Source organism: Kogia breviceps, chromosome 8, assembly GCF_026419965.1.
Source record: "Kogia breviceps isolate mKogBre1 chromosome 8, mKogBre1 haplotype 1, whole genome shotgun sequence".
Classification (NCBI taxonomy): domain Eukaryota; kingdom Metazoa; phylum Chordata; class Mammalia; order Artiodactyla; family Physeteridae; genus Kogia; species Kogia breviceps.
This window is the reverse complement of record NC_081317.1, coordinates 75,656,933-75,680,703: the sequence shown is the minus strand read 5'-3', so window position 1 is coordinate 75,680,703 and position 23,771 is coordinate 75,656,933. Positions and strand designations below refer to the sequence as shown.

At 39.0% G+C, this 23,771-nt stretch overlaps 1 protein-coding gene and 1 long non-coding RNA gene across 3 annotated transcripts in view; one reads left to right on the top strand and one right to left on the bottom strand.

Moving 5' to 3' along the window:
* LOC131761713 (uncharacterized) overlaps positions 1-4,715 on the top strand; it is a 122,861-nt gene extending 118,146 nt beyond the window's left edge. The window contains exons 4-5 of one of the 2 annotated variants that reach the window (XR_010841601.1): positions 3,586-3,692; positions 4,276-4,715. This is a non-coding gene — a long non-coding RNA (uncharacterized lncRNA). The remainder of the gene's footprint in view (positions 1-3,585; positions 3,693-4,275) is intronic. The other variant, XR_010841600.1, reaches the window with a different exon arrangement.
* GDA (guanine deaminase) overlaps positions 1-23,771 on the bottom strand; it is a 128,802-nt gene that overhangs the window by 44,653 nt on the left and 60,378 nt on the right. Inside the window, exons 4-9 of the mRNA XM_059072734.2 lie at positions 11,264-11,351; positions 9,148-9,253; positions 7,440-7,467; positions 6,187-6,294; positions 2,788-2,895; positions 1,462-1,559 (exon numbers count right to left, since the gene is read on the bottom strand). Of these exons, the coding sequence (XP_058928717.1) occupies positions 1,462-1,559; positions 2,788-2,895; positions 6,187-6,294; positions 7,440-7,467; positions 9,148-9,253; positions 11,264-11,351 (536 nt within the window). The remainder of the gene's footprint in view (positions 1-1,461; positions 1,560-2,787; positions 2,896-6,186; positions 6,295-7,439; positions 7,468-9,147; positions 9,254-11,263; positions 11,352-23,771) is intronic.

The window sequence follows — 23,771 nt, the reverse complement described above, 5'->3', positions numbered from 1 at the left end:
ACCCTGAGAAAACCATAATTCAAAAAGAGTCACGTACCACAATGTTCATTGCAGCACTCTTTACAATAAAGGACATGGAAGCAACCTAAATGTCCAACGACAGATGAATGGATAAAGAAGATGTGGCACATATATACAATGGAATATTACTCAGCCATAAAAAGAAACGATACTGACTTATTTGTAGTGAGGTGGATGGACCTAGAGTCTGTCATACAGAGTAAGTCAGAAAGAGAAAAACAAATACCGTATGCTAACACATATATATGGAATCTAAGAAGAAAAAAAAGGTCATGAAGAACCTAAGGGCAGTACGGGAATAAAGACGCAGACCTACTAGAGAATAGACTTGGGGATATTGGGAGGGGGAAGGGTAAGCTGTGACAAAGTGAGAGAGTGGCACTGACATATATACACTGCCAAATGTAAGATAGCTAGTGGGAAGCAGCCGCACAGCACAGGGAGATCAGCTTGGTGCTTTGTGACCACCTAGAGGGGTGGGATAGGGAGGGTGGGAGGGAGGGAGACACAAGAGGGAAGAGATATGAGGATATAGGTATACATATAGCTGATTCACTCTGTCATACAGCAGAAACTAACACACCATTGTAAAGCAATTATACTCCAATAAAGATGTTTAAAAAATCTAGTAGAAGCTGATAAATTTATTGAATGAATATATGAATGATCCACTCCAACCTGCCTCTAGCTCTGGTTCTGGGCCAACTAACACAAGAAATGAGAAATCCTTTCTGTATCATATCATGGAGCATGAATTCTTAGCCTAGCATCCAAGGGTTGGCATTATGGAATGTATGAATTCCCTGAAATTAGATGCAGCATATTTATGTCCATGGGCTTTTTTTTTCTTAAGATACAGGCCACAAGTTTCATCTGATTCCCTATGCATCTATAACCTTTCAAATGTTAAGAACCAGGTGTAAATAAAAATTTTGTTTGGTTGAATTACAGTAGGACAAGGCCCCTCCTAAGTGCATCTCGTCAGATATAGCAACATGACGTTTACTGAAGGGTGCTGGCTTCTAGTAGCATTGCACCATTTCTGGTAATGTGCACATTTCTAGTTGTACAACACAAAGTAACAAGAGGTCAGTACACTCTCTCTGGAACACCTGGTTGGCACACCCACTCTTTTGGTCCTTAGCTCTAAGTTCTCAGTGCTATTGGTTTTGAACTCTATTTCCTATTCTGTTTTGTGCAAACTCAGAAATTTTAAGAGATGTGGTGCTCTTCAAATGCATACTCTGCAAAAAATAGCCTCTTTTAAATGCTGTCTCCCCAGTACAGTATAGGTAGGTATCCTTCTATCTAGTTCACATCCCAACTGAACATAACTACAGAAGAGAGATACTGGAGGAATGACTGAGAAAATAAAGGTATTTGGCCGCTACTTTGCAACACAAACGTTCATAATCTACTAATCAATAATTGCCTACTTACGATAAATTAGAATTGGGACAATGCGAGATGGATGCTCCTCGTTCCCTGAATACATCCAGTTCTTCTTCGGAAAGGTAGCAGCCATGTGCCATCACTGTCTGGAGAGAAGAGCATCCTATGTGGAGTCTACCACTCAAAAATGCTTAAGTCAGTCCTCACTCACAACAAGATATTATAGGTGCACATAAAAGCTGTGACTTATCTGTTACCATCTTCACAAGAACATTGATGATTACCTGTATGTATAAAATCACTGTGTACAAGTTACACCTCAGAAAAGGCCTGTGAAAACATTGGATTACAAAAGTCTCACACATTTGTGGATCTTTTTCTCTTTTTTTAATCTATAAAATAAATGAGGGTTGGTCCAGTTGACCTCTATGCAAGTAAAAGTAACATGCAAATTGAAGGCTAATTTATTAATTATATAGAAATATATGTAGAGGAGGGTGAAAATTATGATGTAGCATAAACAAGATCTATGCAGAGTATTAACCTTTCAAGTCAGTCACATTCAGATCTCTGAGCACCATGTCCCTAAGAATTTATTTGCTGTAACAGTTAAACTCTCCATGCGGTTCATACATTTCATTAAATACCAAGGCCAGGGGGTATATTGTTGTAATGAGGTCTCTCCTCACTCATATTAATTTTAATTAACTTAAAATTGTTTAATTATAAATGTAGTAATACTCATTTCTTTTACAAAGCAATCTTAGAGTGTTTAAAAAGCCCTTTGTTTTTTCCCTCAGGAAGGATCACTTTTAACATTCAGTGTGTGTCTTCCAGACAGTGTTTGCTAAGTGATCACGCACCCGCACGTATACACACATATCAAACAGTACTGTACACTCTTCCTTGTAAGTCTGTATACTTCATTCTTTGTGAATGTTGGATAAAATTCTAATTATGTATGCTCTATAATGTAAACAATTTCCCACTGATAGCCATTTTTTAACTTTCATATGTAATTAACATCCCTATTCATAGTCCTTACAGAATGGATCTTCAGAAATACATTTTCTAACTCAAAGGAATGCACATTTACATTCTAATGGATACTGACAAAATGTCCTTGGACCACATAACATTCCCACCTCAAAGAAGCTTTTAGATTTATTTACCAATAAATTTAATGGTTTATTCATTAGGGATGAGAAACTTCAGGCCCATTTTAAGTTCTACGCACACATGCATATGCACACTCTGTACTTTAGTTTGGGAAATGCACGTGTATTATAGAAGTCTGAAGATTACTACTGAGATTTTAAAATTTAGATAAATATGCCCTACTTCATATAGATTATATCATGACATACAGCTTACCTTATTTGTCAGAAGATTGTTTTTATCATACACATCTGTGTAGTTTTTATAACCAGGGTATAAGTTTTTCACAGCTTTAACTTCATCACGATTTTCACTTATATGGCTCTAAAAGAAAAGAAATATTTTCAATTTTTTAATGTAAAATACCATTAGAAATTATATTTCCTACCCCCAAATGATATGGATGGTTTCTACTTGCCTATGTAAAAAAAATGAAGATTCTTGTATATTTTATTTGAAACAATTCTTATTATATAAGATATATATGACAAAGAAACTATGAAAATGTAATTATATGAACATGTAATATCCTAATCCTAACCCATGTAATGTTTTTCTGACAAAGTCTTTTCAAATTCCAAACTACAGCAAGAATAAGTAAAAATAAAAAGTACTCCTTGAAGAGAGTCAAGAGCCTAGCTATTCATGGTCACCTACTTCTTCTGGTGTTGGCCATTTAAGAAGAGTTCATTGGCCATCAAAAGGACAGAGCACGGTTCACTCATAGAAAGCTGAAATTTGAATTAAAAAGCTGAATTTCAGCCCAAGTTCTGACCCTAGTTATGTGTCTTAGGGTTGAGTCCATTGTTTTCTTTGGGCCTCCATTTTCTCATCTCTCAAATAACAGGGTTGGGATAGATGAGTGATTTTCTAAATTCTTTAAGCTTTAGATGTGTTATTCTTATTAAAAAAATCATAGAAATTCAATATGTAAACAGCATAAACAAGTTGCTACGCAGGATGAAGCAGGGTTAGGACTCTGGGACCCTGTCCCCATTCTATCCCCTTTGTCAGCTTCCAGGATGAGTTCTTCTGCAGAAAACAGTTTGAAAATAACAGAGCTCAGCAGTCCTGTGGTTGTCAAGAAAGAGCCTATAAGAATCCACACGCCAGTAAAACAAGTGAGTCCTGGCCCCCGCACTGTCCTTTCTCTAGGGCACCACAAACCTGAGACAGCATAAAGTGTTCTGGAGACACAACCTAAGTGTCACCATCCCAACCCCTCACCTAAAACAAAAATCATTTCTGACCAACTGGTGATGACCATATATTATGGGAAATAACTCATGAGCAAGTTACCACTTCCAAGAACAGCAATGCCATTTCCCTTTCTCCTTGAGGTAGAGTATGCATAACCAAATAAATAAAAGAAAACAACAGCAATGGACTAAAAACAGAATGTTCTACCTGCAAAATGAGTTCTATCCTTGGCCTTGAGGAACTCCAGACCACTGAAGAAATGGGCATGGGCATCAGAAGAGATTTGTATCATTTTGATAGACTTGAGTATATGCAGTTATACACATATATACAACCCCAGTAAGTATATACTTGATTTTGTTGTGTGTTTCTGGGATTCAGGACCAATGAACCCAAAATATGCCACCTTGGAATACAGAATACTTTATGCTGAAGGAGTCTGAGAAAATGGCAGAAGCAGGAAGGTCACTCTGATTTTGCCCCCACCCTTTTCCCCTGAAACAGGTCATAAAACTCATAAATGAGAGGCACCCGCCATATACATGGAGGAAAGGAGCATCCTTATCTCTGAAGACAAAGGGAACCAAGAAGAAACAGGCCTCGCTAAGTTTCCCCCAGTTTACTATACTTACCTCGTACTCCTTATGTTCCTCCAGGACTGTACACTTGTCACCACACCTAACATAAAAATACTCAGGTCTGTTTCTTTGTTTCCTTATAAAGGCTCCTGTGCCATGTAAACCTTATATGAAATAAATTTGTATGCTTTTCTCCTGTTTAGCTTTGTCAGTTTAGTTTTCAGGCCCAGCCAGGGACCCTAAATAGGTCAAGGATAACTTTTTCCTCCCCTGCAATTGTGTGCAATTGAATATCACAGCCCATCCAAAAAAAAAAAAATGGGGAAAAAATGAAAATAGTTAATGAGTCCTAACAAGATAAATCTTAAAAAAAAAAAAAAAACACTTCCACCCTAAGAAATGATAAAGGATCTATGTGTTGCCTTTCCCCGACATGCCCTTTGTTTTAAGATAGCTCTTAAGAGGGAGAATTTTAGTGCAGTTATGTAATGAAGTTTGGATGGGGTAAGGGGAGCTCCCAATTTTAACCCAGCTGGAAGATTTAGAGAATGTTTTATTCCTAAATTGCAACCGCTTAATGAAAAAGTAAGATATACTGGGTTTTTTTGTGGTACACGGACCTCTCAATGCTGAGGCCTCTCCCGTTGCGGAGCACAGGCTCCAGACTTGCAGGCTCAGTGGCCATGGCTCACGGGCCCAGCCGCTCTGCGGCATGTGGGATCTTCCCAGACCGGGGCATGAACCCGTGTCCCCTGCATCGGCAGGCGGACTCTCAACCACTGCGCCACCAGGGAAGTCCAAGATTTACTGCTTTGTTCCTGATTTTAAATTAAGAAACTTGGAACAAAAGGGCTTTTAAATCCATTTTGGTAAGGTGGAAATTAGGTTCTTTTTGCTTTTCAAATAATAGACGGTTCCTCCAAAAAGGAAGGACTAGAATACTGAGAAAGTATCAAATAAAAGACAGCAGGAAAGAAATGCATTAAATGTATGCTACAGAGAACAGGTAACCAGTTTGCCATTGATCTTGCTTGGTTACTTAAATGTCCTCATCTCTCTGAGCCAGATCAGAGAAGATTGAAGGGAAAAGGAACTTAAGGTTTCTTAAATTTTTTTAACTAAAAAATTAAAGAACTAGATTTAGGTGATATCTGTAAGGGAACTTATGTCCTATTATGCTGTATCTTGAGATCTTATGGGGCTAAAGGCAGGCCGCCCCCAAGATGTGCCACTCTGGCATGTAGATGATTTTGAGTTAAAAACCAATCAAGGCCCAAAAGACTCAGGAAGAATCTTTGAACTCCCTCCTTACCACCTAAAAGAATTTAAGATAGGAGGCCTGTCCCAGGAAGGAGCTATTATCATAGATAACTGCAGTAAGGTACTAGGCATGGTAGACAAGAGGAACCTAGCAAAGCCCATTTGATCAAACTTGTCTGTGTCCTGTTGTCTTTGAATGGTTCAGCAAACTTTTGTTTACCAAATATTAACTCTTTTTATCTTCCAGTGAATTACCTTATTTCTCCTTGAAACCTCAGACCCCTGCTTCCTTCTACTTAGTCCAGATTATATATATACCTCACCTTGCCTTGCTGTCTTTGGAATTCTTCATACTTATGTAGATTTCCTGTACACACATAATAAATTTGATTTTCTCCTGTTAATCTGCTTTATGTCATGTTAACTGCCAACCAAACTAACTAAAAGAGAAAAGGAGAAACCCACCTCCTCCAAAATCCCAGTAAAAGAATTGGAGATTACGAGATTACTGCCAGACTTTAGGGTACAGAGAAATCTTGCAGGTCTAGACAGAGGCAAATAGGAGAAAAATGCCCACCTGAATGTGCAAATCACGGGTCTTCGCAATGTTTCCAAGTTCACCCAACAAAGTCTCGGAGCAGGAAAGGGAAAAACGTGGTGTCACTATGGGCTGCACTCTAGAATACTGGAAATAATCAAAAACACTTGGTAAGGAAATGCATATCATACCATGAAATGATTTTATGTCTTCATCTCTAGGGATAGTCCTTCATTCCAGGAGTGGGTAGAAGTGCTGGGTTTCATGGAAATGGCTCATGGATGAGAACAAGGAGGGGTATATTCTGTAGCACCAAGTTCAATGGAAGAAGATCCCACCTCAAATGCAAGGCGCATGAAGGCTATACCAGGCCTAGACTGGGTGGCTTTTATGAAGAGAATTAGGAGGCAGAGGAGACGTTTTAAGGGAGAGTGCTGGGAAAACTAAGAATGAAGTGGTGGCCTGTTCCCCTTTCTACATCTTGGGGTGGTGTGCTGGCCATGGCCTCCCTGAGGACTGTTAATTAGTTGCAGGAACGGCTCTGATGTCACCTTTGTTGCTGAGCAGTAGAGAAGGACTCATAGAAGAGCGGTGAGGATAAGGATCCACAAAGCTGCACCTAGGTCTCCCAAGATTAGACTGAAAGAAGTACTGAGGTTTCCTATGGCTTCCAATCAGACCTTAAAAAATGGTGAGGGAAGAGTCTGGTTTGCAAATCTAAGAGACTGCACAGCAGAGCCATAGACCAGCCTGCTGGGGGTGGGACAGAAAACAGCACTGTCTTCACAGGATCACCAACACCAGGGCACTGTGGAACGGGGTGCCTGGCTGAGTGCCTGCAGGCCACATGACATGCCACGCATCTATGGACCAAGGAGGTCTGGCTGGGGTATCAGGGCTGGACACCACCTATGTTTCAGACCAGATCAGGGGGTACAAGAGGCCAAAGCCAATGGTGATGTAGCCAACAAACCATGCCACAACATCCAGTTGCCACCAATCTGTCTACATGCATGAAGCCCTCTCCTGCCTCCCCACCAGCCTGTCCTATGAAATTAGAAGGTCCCGGAGGAGAGGGAGGGAAAACCACTGAGAAAGTAAAAAACACCTGACCTTCCTGAGCTGAGTTGATGCATCCACCATGAAAATAATTTAAGGCTTTAGGAAAATACTTCTGCATGCATGGAATAAGCCAAATGTACACAGGCTAACCTCTACCAAACAGCTTAATAACAAATCCTACAACTAACAGGAAGGCAATTAAAAAACGAGCTGGGAACAAGTTTACTTACATTCCTTTGGAGCATTTCTGACACAAATCTGAAATAAAGCAACAAACGGGAAGTTAGAAAATTTAGGCATTTTTCAAATTAATTTTTTAGGGCTTCCCTGGTGGCGCAGTGGTTGAGAGTCTGCCTGCCGATGCAGGGGACACGGGTTCGTGCCCCGGTCCGGGAAGATCCCACATGCCGTGGAGCGGCTGGGCCCGTGAGCCATGGCCACTGAGCCTGCGCGTCCGGAGCCTGTGCTCCGCCATGGGAGAAGCCACAGCAGTGAGAGGCCCGCATACCGCAAAAAAAAAAAAAAAATTAATTGATTAATTTTTTAAAAGCACGAAAACATGACCCTTACATGTCCTAATTTCCATGTAAACATTTCTAATGCTGCACATGTTTCGCCACCACTAATTAAGGATTGACAAGTAGTAATTACCCTGCTTTCTCATTTGCAGCCAGAGCGATGGAGTGCAAAATCACAGGGAAATGCAATTTTATCATCTAACATCAGCTGGGCTGTTCACAAGTATTCCCACAGCACTCAAACCATTCTACTAGCTTAAGCTCTGTTTGGGGGAATACTGCAGTATGTTATGTTCCTTGGATATCAGAGTCATGGAGTCCTATATATCCAGAGGTGTTTAGAAGTCATGGGGCTCTCTACTCCCAGTTTCCCTAAAGTGGAAGCTGCTTGCTCACAAAATCACAATAGCATCATTTATTTTCAAAGGCTGAGTCCTACTGGGCATGGATGTTGGAGTAAAGCAGAAGGAATAGGCCAGACATGGTTGTGAAATGGGTAGTGACAGGGATGGTGATCTTACCAATTTTATCTGCAGGGATGGTGGTATCCGTAGGGCCAATGAAATGACTGTTTCTGCCCTGGCTGGAAATATTTATGAGCTATAGCTTCCTGCTTTCTGGTAATCCTTTGTTTAAGAATAAAATGTGAATTAGGGTTCACTATTCCCACAAACACAGATTCATAGAAAAGTTGAGCATATGGCCAAACGCTAAAGGGAAAGTGTGTGCTTCCTTCTCTCTATGGGAACATAGCAGCACCTTAGCCACCCTTTACGGAGGACACACTTAAGGTGAAGGAGGTCTGGGGAATGGAGAAAAGCTGGACTTCTCAAACTTGCATCAGGATATGTTTGGTCTTAGGCAAGATTTAAACCTAAAGAATTTTCTTCTATATCTCTTGGATGTTGAGTGTCATACAACACAATTCCTTGTCAAATCCTCAAGGCACCATGGAAAAACCATTAAAGAAATATAGAAAAAGTACCTATGGTATCACTAGCATATCCCCATGTAAAATAAAAAGAACATAACAAAAGCAAATGATCTCAAGCAACAGGATGACCCACAACCAAAAGTAATTTAATGAGCCGGCCACAGACACTTAATGCAAGTTTAATCTACAGGAGAAGCCCCAGTCTATAACGAAGGACAGGGAGTGGGTAAATCATTTACTTTTTAAAAAATCCTTCATTTTATAAAGGGATTTGCCCTAGGACTCCTATAACAAGTTCCCAGAGGCTTTAAAATGATTTGATATACAAAAATAGTACTGACATGCAACATTTTCCTTAGGATCAGATCAATTTCATCAAGTTATGCAAACCCAGGCAGTGATAGATGTGCACATTCTGCCTGGGTTAAAGAGGTTTCTGTTTCCCATCTCCAACTCCATCCATAAGACAAATCAAGACAAACATACCTCTCTGTTTCCTTGATTGATTCCTCAGTGGTTTCCTTGTATTCTGGAACAGTGTCATTCAAATCCATGCAGACTTTGCCCACAAATGCCCGCTGCCCGAATTTATCTGTGAGACACACACAAAAAGAATCTAAAGTCATGTTTCTTTCCCAAACTGTACCTTTCCTAAGCCTCTTTAAAACATCTTAAATTAAAATCATTATAAAAACATAAGTGAGAATGTAGAAGATCATCACACCATTTAAGAACAATAACAACAAGACCCCGATCAATTCTGTAAGTAGTAAAGGTTCTCCCATTAGCACCTTACTCCTCTGATTACTCCCAGAATGTAGGATATTATTTGCTTAAGGTCGAAACCCAGATGTGCCCAGTGTTCTCCGCTATGTGCAGGGTTATGAGGACTATACCCAATAATGTATGTAAAGTGGCTGGCACATAGGGCTTCGAAAAGATACTGTCGCTATTCTTAAGTGTAGCAGTGCCAATATCATTATCTGTGTGGGATTCTACTTACTCCTACCAGCAGTTCTCAGCACTGAAGAACCTCATGCTTATCAAAGGTGCTAGAGGAATTCTATTTCAGCTAGAAAGTTGATGCTACATGAGGCAATGTTCATTTTTTCAACAATGTCTCCCCCTCTGTCTTGAGTCTTTCAGAAGTCTTTCTATCTCTCTCTTTCCCCTGTAATTCACTGTAATACCTGGCCATTAGATTACTCTTCCTTAAAACACCACCTTCATCACATACCTCACCTCGCTGAAAACTTTTTTGAGTCTGATGCATATTTGAATCTCTCCAGAGACTGAACCATCCCCTCTGCCCAACCTCTCCCATCCCACCATGCCATGAATCCTTCCCTTTAGTTCAGCTACTCTGTCCCCTGCCTCCTGTATAGCCACTATGAACGTTCCTGTCCCCATACCCATACCCCCATGTCATCTTTCCTGTCTGAAAGGCATTTTCCTCTCTCCTCATTTTATCTTCCCTTCAAAGCCCAATTTAAAGATCCCTTCAATGAAATCTTCCCAGGTGATCCAATTCTGGGTTCATTCTGTCTCCTCCAAAATTTGCAATGTTTACTTTCAGTGTCACCCTTGAGGTCTTTGGTATAAACTACCTTGGCCAGCAAGCAGTAGTGTCAGCATATCAGTCAACAGTATTTACTTACTGAGCACCTGCTGTGTGCTAGGCACTGTACTGGGTACAAGTTTTGTGGGGTTCTTTTTGTTTTGTTTTTTTGTGTGTGTGGTATGCGGGCCTCTCACTGTTGTTGGCCTCTCCCATTGCAGAGCACAGGCTCTGGACGCGCAGGCTCAGCGGCCACGGCTCACGGGCCCAGCCGCTCAGTGGCATGTGGGATCTTCCCGGACCGGGGCACGAACCCGTGTCCCCTGCATCGGCAGGCGGACGGACTCTCAACCACTGCACCATCAGGGAAGCCCCGGGTACAAGTTTTGGAATCATCAGTTTAAATCCAGTCTCAGCTCTGCTTACTAGTTGTGTGACTTCGGCATGTTACATAACCTCTCTGAGCATCAGTTATCCATCTGTCATACAAGGACCTGAATAACTGCTGCAGAAGGCTGTTTGCAACCGAGCTGAACTAATCTACGTAGAGTTCTTTGAACAATACCAGGCATCTACTAAAAGCACTACAGCTATTACTAAAGTCATTAATCAGTGCATGTACCTATTAATCAGTTAATCCTGTCTGGTTCCTCAAGGGCAGAGACTATTTTCTGTTTTACTGTGTTCCCAGCATCTAGCATAGTGCCCTGAGTCTAGCCAACAGCTAAGATCCATCTGCTGATAGATAAACTGTTGCTATTGCTAGAATTAGTAAACCTGCTCCAAAAAGCCCTAAATTAATACACAAAATTCAGACCCATTCACATCATTCTGCAGCCAAAAACTAAAAGTAAATAATCAAATTACTTAAACAACAGAAAAAGTTCAAGGGCCACAGTTATACACAAATACCTAATTACCTGCAAGAAGTGCAGTGCTTAAATTCTAGCAATTAAAAGGCAGCACTGCTCACAAGTATAAGTCACTGCTGGCATGGTCTGGACATGCTTCATGTGCCTGTAAATCATCCTTTCATCTCCTCACCTGTAATTTCTGCAAGGAGCAGCGATGAGTCAGTGTGAATTGTTGCAAAGTAACAAGCTGTGGTTGTTCCATTCTTTAGTGTTCTCCTCTAAAAATAAATCATAAAAACCATGAATCGCCTGTGCCCAGAAAAGTCACATGGTATATACAGATGAAAATGGAATTTTAGTTTTCAATTTTAAGATGTTTTTATTTAAAGGCATGCCATCTCAATATGAAATGTAGTTAAGGCAAATGGTAAAAGTATTTATATTTTAAAAGTGTTAGCTAAAGGAGAAGTTGATGCTTTCGATTTCCTAGATTCACACAGTTCTGTGTTGCAGAATTTATAAAATGTGATACTAATTAATTCCTTATTTTTTTAGGACTGTTTAAGAATATGCAAACTTTATTGCATCTGGGAGTGAATAAATGAGATTTTTCTAGCAATTACAGGATACAGTTATTCAACCAGATTTTTAGTTCATCCTAGCAGATTGATAACATGTATCCATCTCTCTTCCTCAGCAAATCTCTATTAAAATACCAGTAAAGGAGTATAACATTTATTAAACCATAAGCCGAGAGGAGACGTGAGCAGTGGAAATATTTCAACATCTTCTTGGAAGAAAAGACAAGTATAAGAACCTGGAGGCAGCTTGGAAAGAGAGGGGAGCATGTGGTGGTTGACAGGGAATTGGCTGAAAGTCTGTATACAGATAATTAAACCTTGGCAGGACTGTTTTCCCTGCTGAAATCAGCCAACCACCCCTAACCTGCTCCTTGCAGAAGAGATTTACCCTTTGTAGAAATTGGATAGTATTTAGAGGGTACAAGCCCAAAAGGACAAGGTGAGGCATAGGCTGAAAAGAAGAGGTTTAAGTGGACATCCGGTTGACCTCTGGGACCCTTGGTCATCTTCCCCAAAATACCACATGTACTGTTTCCACCAGTCCTGGCAGGACTGAAGGACTTTTTCCTAGAGAAGATGAATGGCTCTAGAAGAAAGATGTCCTCACAATGACTTTTGGGACCCACAATTTATAGGGCTGTTTACTACCTTCACTGTTCATCATATAATGAAGTTTACCAGTCAACAAATGCTACCCCACCCAGATCTTCCAATCAGCATCTTGGAGCATCACACTTAAATATGAATGTACATTTAAGGTTCAACAGACACTGGAGGAAAGCTACTATTAAAAAGGGGAGAGGGGAAGGAAGAAAGAATATGGATAAAATATTGCAGGAAACGCAATCTGTAAGTCAGAAGGAAGCATGATTTAAAAAAAAAACAACACGATGATTAACAATCTCAAAGAAATAAAAGAAGATATTGTATCCACAAAAAAAGAACAGAATGCCGTGGAAATCAGAGAATAAGAACGCTCCAAAAGTAAAAATGTTAAAAATCAAATATGGGGGTCAACAGAAGGTTAAATTAGAAGAGAATTTCTCAGAGAAGAAAGATGAAAGTCAAGGATGAAAAGATAAGAAAATTATGCTCAATCTAAGAGATCTAACATATAGAATAAAAGTTCTAAAAAAAAATTTTTTTTAGATAGCTAGTGGGAAACTGCCACATAGCACAGGGAGATCACCTCTGTGCTTTGTGACCACCTAGAGGGGTGGGATAGGGAGGATGGGAGAGAGGGTGACGCAAAAGGGAAGACATATGGGAACATATGTATATGTATAACTGATTCACTTTGTTGTAAAGGAGAAACTAACACACTATTGTAAAACAGTTATACTCCAATAAAGATGTTTAAAAACATTTTTTTAAGGAAATGGAGAGGGTGAAATTGAGAAATAATACTAGTCTCTCCAAACTGAAAATCCTCATAGAATGCTCAGTTCAGTGTATGAAAACCAGAAGCCAAGTAAGGCATATAATTGTGAGATATTAAGTCTACAAGTAAAGTGAAGATTCTGAAAGGTTTCAGAGAAAGAAAACTAGTCATAGACAAATGGCAGGAATCACTATGGCACTGGTGTTATCACCAGTGATGCTGAAAGCAGAACAATGGCTTTAAACTTCTGGGGGAAAGTTTTTTTTAATTTAAAAAAAATTATTTTATTGAAGTATAGTTGATTTAAGGAGGGAAGTTATTTTAAAGTAGAATTTTATACGCTGGTAAATTATCAGTCAAGTGTGAAAATAGAATAGAGAGATGATTAGATACACAAAATCTTGAATGTTTTTCTCCTTTAAGAGCTTAGGAACCTCCTAGAAGATATGTTTTTAAAAAATGTGAGAGTAATGCAAAGAAAAAGAACTTCTTAGGTCCAGAAAATGGGAATTAAACACAGAGGAGAAGCAAAGGGAATGCCCAGATTATAGCAGTGCCAGAGACAATCCCAACCAGAGTGAGACAAAGGAATAGAAGACAGTGGGAAGATTTTGAGAAAGAAATCGGAACTGATATTACCTGAGTTGTCTGAGCACTTGGAAAAGTACTGACTGACCTGAGTGGGGTCTGTCTTAAGCAGAAGCTTTTTCTTCTTCTTTTTTAAAATTTTAAGACATTTTTTAAGAGCAGTTTTAGGTTCACAGCAAAATTGAGAGGAAGGTACAGAGATTTCCCATATGCCCCCAGCCCCCACACAGAGCAGAAGCTTTTTAAAGTGCAGAGGAAAAACTGCACTGGAGTTCTTGCTTGTTGCATATTATGACCTGTGTGACCTTGAGAAAGTTGCTTTACATTCTCAACATCAGTTTCCTCATTTGTGAAACAAGAGGACTCTTGCCTAGAATGGGGTTGGATTAGAAACGTAAACATCTGCAGGAGGAAAATAATTTGGACTTAAAGTAATAGGGAAGAACATGCTGTATCCTAGCAGCCTCTATTCAGCTTCAGCCAACTGTTAAAAAAACAACAACAAAAAAGAGAGACCAGTGCTGTCAGTTAGTAATGAAGGGCAAGAGAATTAGGAAAACTGGATTTTCATGTCAATCTCTTCAAATTTTAAGACACTTGCACATGAAAAAAAATATTTCTGGCTGCAAGTAAAGGATGTTTATATAGCCTGTCACCTATAAAAAAGGATGTGCTAGCTTGCTACCATAATCACACACCCAAGAGAAAAGTTAACACCATGACAGAGGCATCAAATTCAATCTCCAGCAACCAGAAACGTGCCTGGATCCTCGTGTGTGCCTAGTAAATATTGCTGAATGAACACATGAGGAATCAGACTTACTAAAGCAACAAGAGGCATAAAATGATCTAAAATAAGCATTGTTACGTACATAGAATAGGACATTGTATCCTTGACAGAGGAACAGGCTACTGTAACACTGAGAGTGAATTAATAACTTGCAAAGTTGGGCCACCGGCATTCTCTAAGAATGCAGCGCAAAAGTATACACAGAAGTTTCACTATTTTTCTAAGAAGAGTTGCTGAAAGAAAGAACAGATTGGAGGGAAGAATATACTAAGAGCAAGGGAAATGGGGTGGGGGGTGGCAGAGAAAATGAATGAGCGTGCATGCACAAGAAAGAGAGAGAGAGAAGGAAATTCATTTCCCAGAACAGAAGTAATACTGTATTAAAGAAAATGGACTGAAAAAAACAAAAACAAAAACAGATCTATAAGTGAAATTTCAGACCCTCAAGAATGAAGAAAATCCTGAAGGCCAGCAAATTAGCTACAAGGGAATGAGAATCAGATTGACATCAGCACACTGGATGCTGGTAGGAAAATCATTTGAAAGAGAATTCTCTCTGTAGCTGAAGTGCATCATTCAAGAGTCAGAAAAAAGTAAAACCATTTTTGGTAGTTCAAGGACTTGGATTGTTTGTCAACCACCTTATTGGAAAAGATTATCATCGTCTAAGAAAATAAATCCAAAACAAAGACAGAGGATCCAAATTTAAAACATTTTAGACATCCACCAGAGGGCAGACAGCAGAAGCAAGAAGAACTACAATCCTGCAGCCTGTGGAACAAAAACCACAATCACAGAAAGATAGGCAAGATGAAAAGGCAGAGGGCTATGTACCAGATGAAGAAACAAGATAAGACCCCAGAAAAACAACTAAATGAAGTGGAGATAGGCAACCTTCCAGAAAAAGAATTCAGAATAATGATAATGAAGACGATCCAGGACCTCGGAAAAAGAATGGAGGCAAAGATCGAGAAGATGCAAGAAATGTTTAACAAAGACCTAGAAGAATTAAAGAACAAACAAACAGAGATGAACAATACAATAACTGAAATGAAAACTACAGTAGAAGGAATCAATAGAATAACTGAGGCAGAAGAACAGATAAGTGACCTGGAAGACAGAATGGTGGAATTCACTGCTGCAGAAAAGAATAAAGAAAAAAGAATGAAAAGAAATGAAGACAGCCTAAAAGACTTCTGGGACAACATTAAATGCAACAACGTTCGCATTATAGTGGTCCCAGAGGAGAAGAGAGAGAGAAAGTACCCGAGAAAATATCTGAAGAGATTATAGTCGAAAACTTCCCTAACATGGGAAAGGAAATAGCCACCCAAGTCCAGGATGCGCAGAGTCCCATACAGGATAAACCCAAGGAGAAACATGCCGAGACACATAGTAATCAAATTGGCAAAAATTAAAGACAGAGAAAAATTATTGAAAGCAGCAAGGGAAAAACGACAAACAACATATAAGGGACCTCCCATAAGGTTAACAGCTGATCTCTCACCACAAACTCTACAAGCCAGAAGGGAGTGGCATGATAAGGTGATGAAAGGGAAGAACCTACAACCAAGATTACTCTACCCAGCAAGGATCTCATTCAAATTTCATGGAGAAATCAAAAGCTTTACAGACAAGCAAAAGCTAAGAGAATTCAGCACCACCAAAGCAGCTCTACAACAAATGCAAAAGGAACTTCTCTAAGTGGGAAACACAAGGGAAGAAAATGACCTACAAAAACAAACCCAAAACAATTAAGAAAATGGTCATAGGAACGTACATGTCGATAATTACCTTAAACGTGAATGGATTAAATGCTCCAACTAAAAGACACAGGCTTGCTGAATGGATACAAAAATAAGACCCATATATATATACTTTCTATAAGAGACCCCCACTTTAGACCTAGGGACACATACAGACTGAAAGTGAAGGGATGGAAAAAGATATTCCATGCATGTGGAAATCAAACCTGGTGTAGCAATACTCATATCAGATAAAATAGAATTTAAAATAAAGAATGTTACAAGAGACAAGGAAGGACACTACATAATGATCAAGGGATCAATCCAAGAAGATATAACAATTATAAATATTTATGTCCCCAACATAGGAGCACCTCAATACGTAAGCAACTGCTAACAGCTATAAAAGAAAATCGACAGTAACACAATAATAGCGGGGGACTTTAACACCTCACTTACACCAATGGACAGATCATCCAAACTGAAAATAAATAAGGAAACAGAAGCTTTAAATGACACAATAGACCAGATAGATTTAACTGATATTTATAGGACATTCCATCCAAAAACAGCAGATTACACTTTCTTCTCAAATGTGCATGGAACATTCTCCAGGATAGATCACATCTTGGGTCACAGATCAAGCCTCAGTAAATTTAAGAAAACTGAAATTATATCAAGCATCTTTTCTGACCACAACACTATGAAATTAGAAATGAATTATGAGGAAAAAAACATAAAAAACACAAACACATGGAAGCTAGACAATACATTACTAAATAACCAAGAGATCACTGAAGAAATCAAAGAGGAAATCAAATAATACCTAGAGACAAATGACAATGAAAACACGATGATCCAAAACCTATGCAATGCAGCAAAAGCAGTTCTAAGAGGGAATTTTATATCTATACAAGCCTACCTCAAGAAACAAGAAAAATCTCAAATAAACAATCTAACCTTACACCTGAAGGAACTAGAGAAAGGAGAACAAGCAAAACCCAGAGTTAGCAGAAGGAAAGAAATCATAAAGATCAGAGCAGAAATACATGAAATATAAACAAAGAAAATAATAGCAAAGATCAATAAAACTAAAAGCTGGTTCTTTGAGAAGATAAACAAAATTGATAAACCATTAGCCAGACTCATCAAGAAAAACAGGGAGGGGATTCAAATCAATAAAATTAGAAATGAAAAAGGGGAAGTTACAGGAGACACTGCAGAAATACAAAGCATCCTAAGAGACTACTACAAGCAACTCTATGCCAATAAAATGGACAACCTGGAAGAAATGGACACATTCTTAGAAAGGTAAAACCTTCCAAGCCTGAAACAGGAAGAAATAGAAAATATGAACAGACCAGTCACAAGTAATGAAATTGAAACTGTGATTTAAAATCTTCAAAAAAAAAAATCTTCCAACAAACAAAAGTCCAGAACCAGATGGCTTTACAGGTGAATTCTATCAAACATTTAGAGAAGACCTAACACCCATCCTTCTCAAACTCTTCCGAAAAACTGCAGAGGAAGGAACAGTCCCAAACTCATTCTATGAGGCCATCATAACCCTGATACCAAGACCAGAAAAGATACTACAAAAAAAGAAAATTAAACACCAATATCACTGATGAATATAGACACAAAAATCCTCAACAAAATACTAGCAAACAGAATCCAACAACACATTAAAAGGATCACTTTTAATGATCAAGTGGGATTTATCCCAGGGAGGCAAGGATTCTTCAATATACACAAATCAGTCAATGTGATACACCATATTAACAAATTGAAGAATAAAAACCATACGATCGTCTCAGTAGATGCAGAAAAAGCTTTTGATGACAAAATTCAACACCCATTTATGATAAAAACTCTCCAGAGAGTGGGCACAGAGGGAACCTACTTCAACATAATAAAGGCCATATACGACAAACCCACAGCAAACGTCATTCTCAATGAAAAATTGAGAATTTGAATTGAATTGAAAGTATTTCCTCTAAGATCACGAAAAAGACAAGGATGTCCACTCTCACCACTATTATTCAACATCGTTTTGGAAGTCCTAGCCATGGCAATCAGAGAAGAAAAAGAAATAAAAGGAATCCAAATCGGAAAAGAAGAAGTAAAGCTGTCACTGTTTGCAGATGGCATGATACTATACATAGAGAATCCTAAAGATGCTACCAGAAAACTACTAGAGCTAATCGATGAATTTGGTAAAGTAGCAGGACACAAAATTAATGCACAGAAATCTCTTGCATTCCTATACACTAATGATGAAAAATCTGAAAGAGAAATTAAGGATACACTCCCATTTACCACTACAACAAAAAGAATAAAATAACTAGGAATAAACCTACCTAAGGAGACAAAAGACCTGTATGCAGAAAACTATAAGACACTGATGAAAGAAATTAAAGATGATACCAACAGATGGAGAGATGTACCATGTTCTTGGATTGGAAAAATCAATATTGTGAAAATGACTATACTACCCAAAGCAATCTACAGATTCAGTGCAATCACTATCAAATTATCAATGGCATTTTTTACAGAACTAGAACAAAAAAATCTTAAAATTTGTATGGAGACACAAAAGACCCCGAATAGCCAAAGCAGTCTTGAGGGAAAAAAACGGAGCTGGAGGAATCAGACTCCCTGATTTCAGACTATGCTACAAAGCTACAGTAATCAAGACAATATGGTACTGGCACAAAAACAGAAACACAGATCAATGGAACCAGACAGAAAGCCCAGAGATAAACCCACACACCTATGGTCAACTAATCTATGACAAAGGAGGCAAGGATATACAATGGAGAAAAGACAGTCTCTTCAATAAGTGGTGCTGGGAAAAGGACAGCTACATGTAAAAGAATGAAATTAGAACACTCCCTAACACCATACACAAAAATCAACTGAAAATGGATTAGAGACCTAAATATAAGACCGGACACTAAAACTCTTACAGGAAAACATAGGCAGAACACTCCATGACATAAATCACAGCAAGATCTTTTTTGATCCACATCCTAGAGTTATGGAAATAAAAACAAAACTAAACAAGTGGGACCTAATGAAACTTAAAAGCTTTTACACAGCAAAGGAAACCATAAACAAGATGAAAAGACAACCGTCAGAATGGGAGAAAATATTTGTAAATGAATCAACGGACAAAGGATTAATCTTCAAAATATATAAACAGCTCATGCAGCTCAATATTAAAAAAACAAACAACCTAATCCAAAAATGGGCAGAAGACCTAAACAGACATTTCACCAAAGAAGACATACAGATGGCCAAGAAGCACATGAAAAGCTGCTCAACATCACTAATTATTAGAGAAATGCAAATCAAAACTACAATGAGGTACCACCTCACACCAGTTAGAATGGGCATCATCAGAAAATCTACGAGCAACAAATACTGGAGAGGATGTGGAGAAAACTGAACCCTCTTGCAATGTTGGTGGGAATGTAAATTGATACAGCCACTATGGAGAACAGTATGGAGGTTCCTTAAAAAATTAAAAATAAAATTACTATATGATCCAGCAATTCCACTACTGGGCATATACCCAGAGAAAACCATAATGCAAAAAGACACATGCACCCCAATATTCACTGCAGCACTATTTACAATAGCCAGTTCATGGAGGCAACCTAAATGCCCATCGACAGAGGAATGGATAAAGAAGAAGTGGTACATATATACAATGGAATATTACTCAGCCATTGAAAGGAACAAAATTGGGTCATTTGTTGAGACATGGATGGATCTAGAGACTGTCATACAGAGTGAAATAAGTCAGAAAGAGAAAAACAAATATCGTATATTAACGCATATATGTGGAACCTAGAAAAATGGTACAGATGAACTGGTTTGCAGGGCAGAAATTGAGACACAGAAGTAGAGGACAAACGTATGGACACCAAGGGGGGAAGTGGCAGGGGGGTGGTGGTGTGATGAACTGGGAGATTGGGATTGATACACTCATGTGTATAAAACTGATGACTAATAAGAACCTGCTGTATACAAAAATAAAATTAAATTTAAAAAAACATTTTAAATTAAATGTATGTAGATGGCAAAGAAAAAAAACCAGGAACTAAAATTTCACGTGATCTACACAGGACATGGTGAGGGGGCTGCATCTTGAAGGGAAGACTATTTAAGTTTCTTGTCTTATTATGTGGGAGACTACAGAGGAAAACGATACAAGACTTGTTTAACACTTTTAACAACCTAATCTAATGGATATTTTTAAAAGTCATATTGACAGAGAAAACACAGTCTTTTTAAATTTGTACTGTTTTTTTTTTTTTTTTTTTTGGTACGCGGGCCTCATGACTCTTGTGGCCTCTCCCATTGCGGAGCACAGGCTCTGGACGCGCAGGCTCAGCGGCCATGGCTCACAGGCCTAGCCGCTCCACGGCATGTGGGATCTTCCCGGACTGGGGCACAAACCCGTGTTCCCTGCATCGGCAGGTGGACTCTCAACCACTGCGCCACCAGGGAAGCCCACACAGTCTTTTTAAAAATGTATAGAATAATCATAAAAATTGACCTTTTATTGGGTCATAAAATAACAGTGAACTAATTCCCAAGAAAAATAACCACACACGTTACATTTACTAAGCAAAATAAAATGAAACTCAAAATTAAGACAAGTGTAATCTGACATTTTCTAAATTCTCAACACTTTAAACACCGTTCTAAAACAGGGGCTTGAAGAAGAGATCAAAATGGAAAATTTCAGCTAATTAGCAACAATGACAATGGAAGTACTACCCAGACACCAACAGCAAGTCCTTCCTCTGAGTCGGGGGAAAATGCTTCTCATACAGAAAAGCTTCTAGATGAGAAACTGCAGTTTCAAATTGGACTGGAACAAACTAGAAAGACTAGAAAGTTCAAGAATCGGCCCAAATTACATTTAAGGGACAGGACAGGGAGAGCCCATAGAAGAGGGGAAAAAAAGGAAGGTAGAGAGGGAGGGAGAGAAGAAAGAACCCCCAAAGCTGCTCCTGTTGGTTCCCACTGCATTCAGCCACATGTGTGACTTATGTAGTTAAAAAAGTAAGGAAAGAATTTGGCTGAAAAATCTTACTAGGTAAGCCATCTAAAATGCAGCTACTTTTCTTCTTCGCATGTTATATGTTTGGGTTTCTGGGCATCTGTTCCACCCTAGTTTCTCATAAGCTTTTGAGAGGGCATTTCCATTAATGATGACTTTCCAATTTATAAAGAAATCTATCAGGAATAACATCAAAATATTGGCTGTACTTCCCAGCCTTTCCCCTGCTTTCAATTCTTGATAAGAATTGTCAATTCTTGAGACCAAGCCTTTTGAGCTCAAAATATATTGCACACTACTACTGAGCTTCAACACCAGTATCAACAGGCCCCTTAACAGGTTCTACAATTTCCATGAGCTAAAATAGGGGAAAAGAGTGGCCTGTTTCCTTGTCTTTTCACCTGTACTTTAATGACTTGACACCTCTTTGGAATTAGTTGAATTTATCTGCTGAATTTGACAACCCCATAGAGTAAGCATATTCATTCTATTATCCAGGAGAATATTTGCAACCAGTTTGTCTTGGCATATTTACCAAGAATCTCACTCTGCAGTCCCTTGACTATAATCTATATAATATACAGATTCCTGAACTTTCGAGTCTTTTTGGTTCATTCCAGTCCAAAGTCCAATTTGAAACTTCAATCTCTCACCCAGTTTGCAATGTTTAAAGGGAGATATTCCAGGACTGACTTACTGGGATTTTTTTTTTACGCACAGGCTCAGCGGCCGTGGCTCACGGGCCCAGCCGCTCCGCGGCATGTGGGATATCTTCCCGGACCTGGGCACGAACCCGTGTCCCCTGCATCGGCAGGCGGACTCTCAACCACTGCGCCACCAGGGAAGCCCTTACTGGGATTTTTTTCTTAACACTCTTAGGAGATGTTTGCTAATATATACTTGAAATTACTTTCAGATTAAATTATCACTGTCAAAATCTGTGATGCAGATTGCCCAATCTGGGGTCTGGATTGCCCATTTGTTGAAGAATAGATCCAGGACTGTTTTCTGTGGCAGAAAATAAAAAACAAAACAAAAAATGTCTTGGTTCATGGGTACTGCCTTAGCACCCCCTTTGCATTGCCACAGGCAGTCTTCAGCCTTAGGGACAGGTTCTAGTTAACAAATTTCAACTTTCTTAAACAAATGTCAATTATACTCTCAGCTCATCCAACTCTTGAAGTCTATGGGCCTGCTCATAATCAGAAACAGAAGATGTGTACACCGAGAATACTTGTAGAGAATAACACTATTTCACCTATTTTGTACTCACTGACATCAAATACTTTGATTTCCCTCTCTGGGTCAGTTAAAGCCAAATGTGTGACAAATCCTAACAAGTGCATGGACCCCCATGGTTATACATTTACCTCTTGGCTTTATTTTATTTTTCCTCCTCCTTTTTTTTCCTTTGCCATGATTTCATGACTCATTTTCTTCTCTTGTATACAATGCAATTTTAAGATATCTCTAACCCTTTTCAGAACAATGCAAGGTATAAATAAATTTTGAGAATAAAAAGATTTGATGTGATTAACACAATGCACTAGCAACTTCCAACACAGCCTTAGTCCTTCTCAGTTTTCCTGGTGTCATGTGGATCCGTGCTAAATATGTAAAGTCCACAATTACACTGAATTTATAACTAAGCAAGGCAAGTATATAAATGATAGCACTTTTACTCTTTAAGGCTTGGATGATGCAAGATCTGGGAAACTGGCAGGGTGGCTAGGTCACTGTATAAGGCTTATAATATTATCACCCTCACACCATTACTTTAAGAGAAAAACCATCAATGGGTCCAATAAAAATGCAGGAATGTTCAGACTAAGTATGCTAGATGACAAGAGTTAGTGGTCAGATAGGATATTTGCCGCTTTAATTCTCAGCTGCAGAAGTTATTTCTGGCTGCTGAGTGGACTGGGCATAGGGTTGGAGTAGAATAAAGGGAACTGATTTCCCTGATAGAGTGGAAGGAAGGACATTTCAGGGCCTTTAGTTGGCACACACCACAGCCACTGTTCTCTGACTGAACTAGCTCCATAGTTCCCTCTACTGGGTTAATGCTCATCACATTCCCACGCGCCCTGCAACGGGACCATCCTATTTTCCTTCCTTTCGAAGCTACCAAAATAATGTGATACACTTTCTCACTGTAACTTGAAAGTTTAATTTTAGATTTCCTTGGGTATTTTGTAAAGCAAATACAAATGTCAGGCACTATTTTAAGAGCGTAACAAATATTAACTTGCCTAAGTATCATAATAATCCTAAGAAGTAGGTACTATCATTATCTCTATTTTTTTTACAAATGGGGAAAATGAGTCACAGAACTTTCCAAAGGTTACACAGCTATTCCATATGGTACCTAGAACAGCACTGTTGATTGGCAAGAGTAAAGGAACACACATATGCATTAAACCCAAATTTAGTAAAGTAAAACGAGGAGTAAATGAGAGTAATGAGAACCCAGGGGATTTGAGGATTTAGATTCAAGCTGTCTCTTTGCTAGTGGCTAGCTATGTAGGTGAAGTGG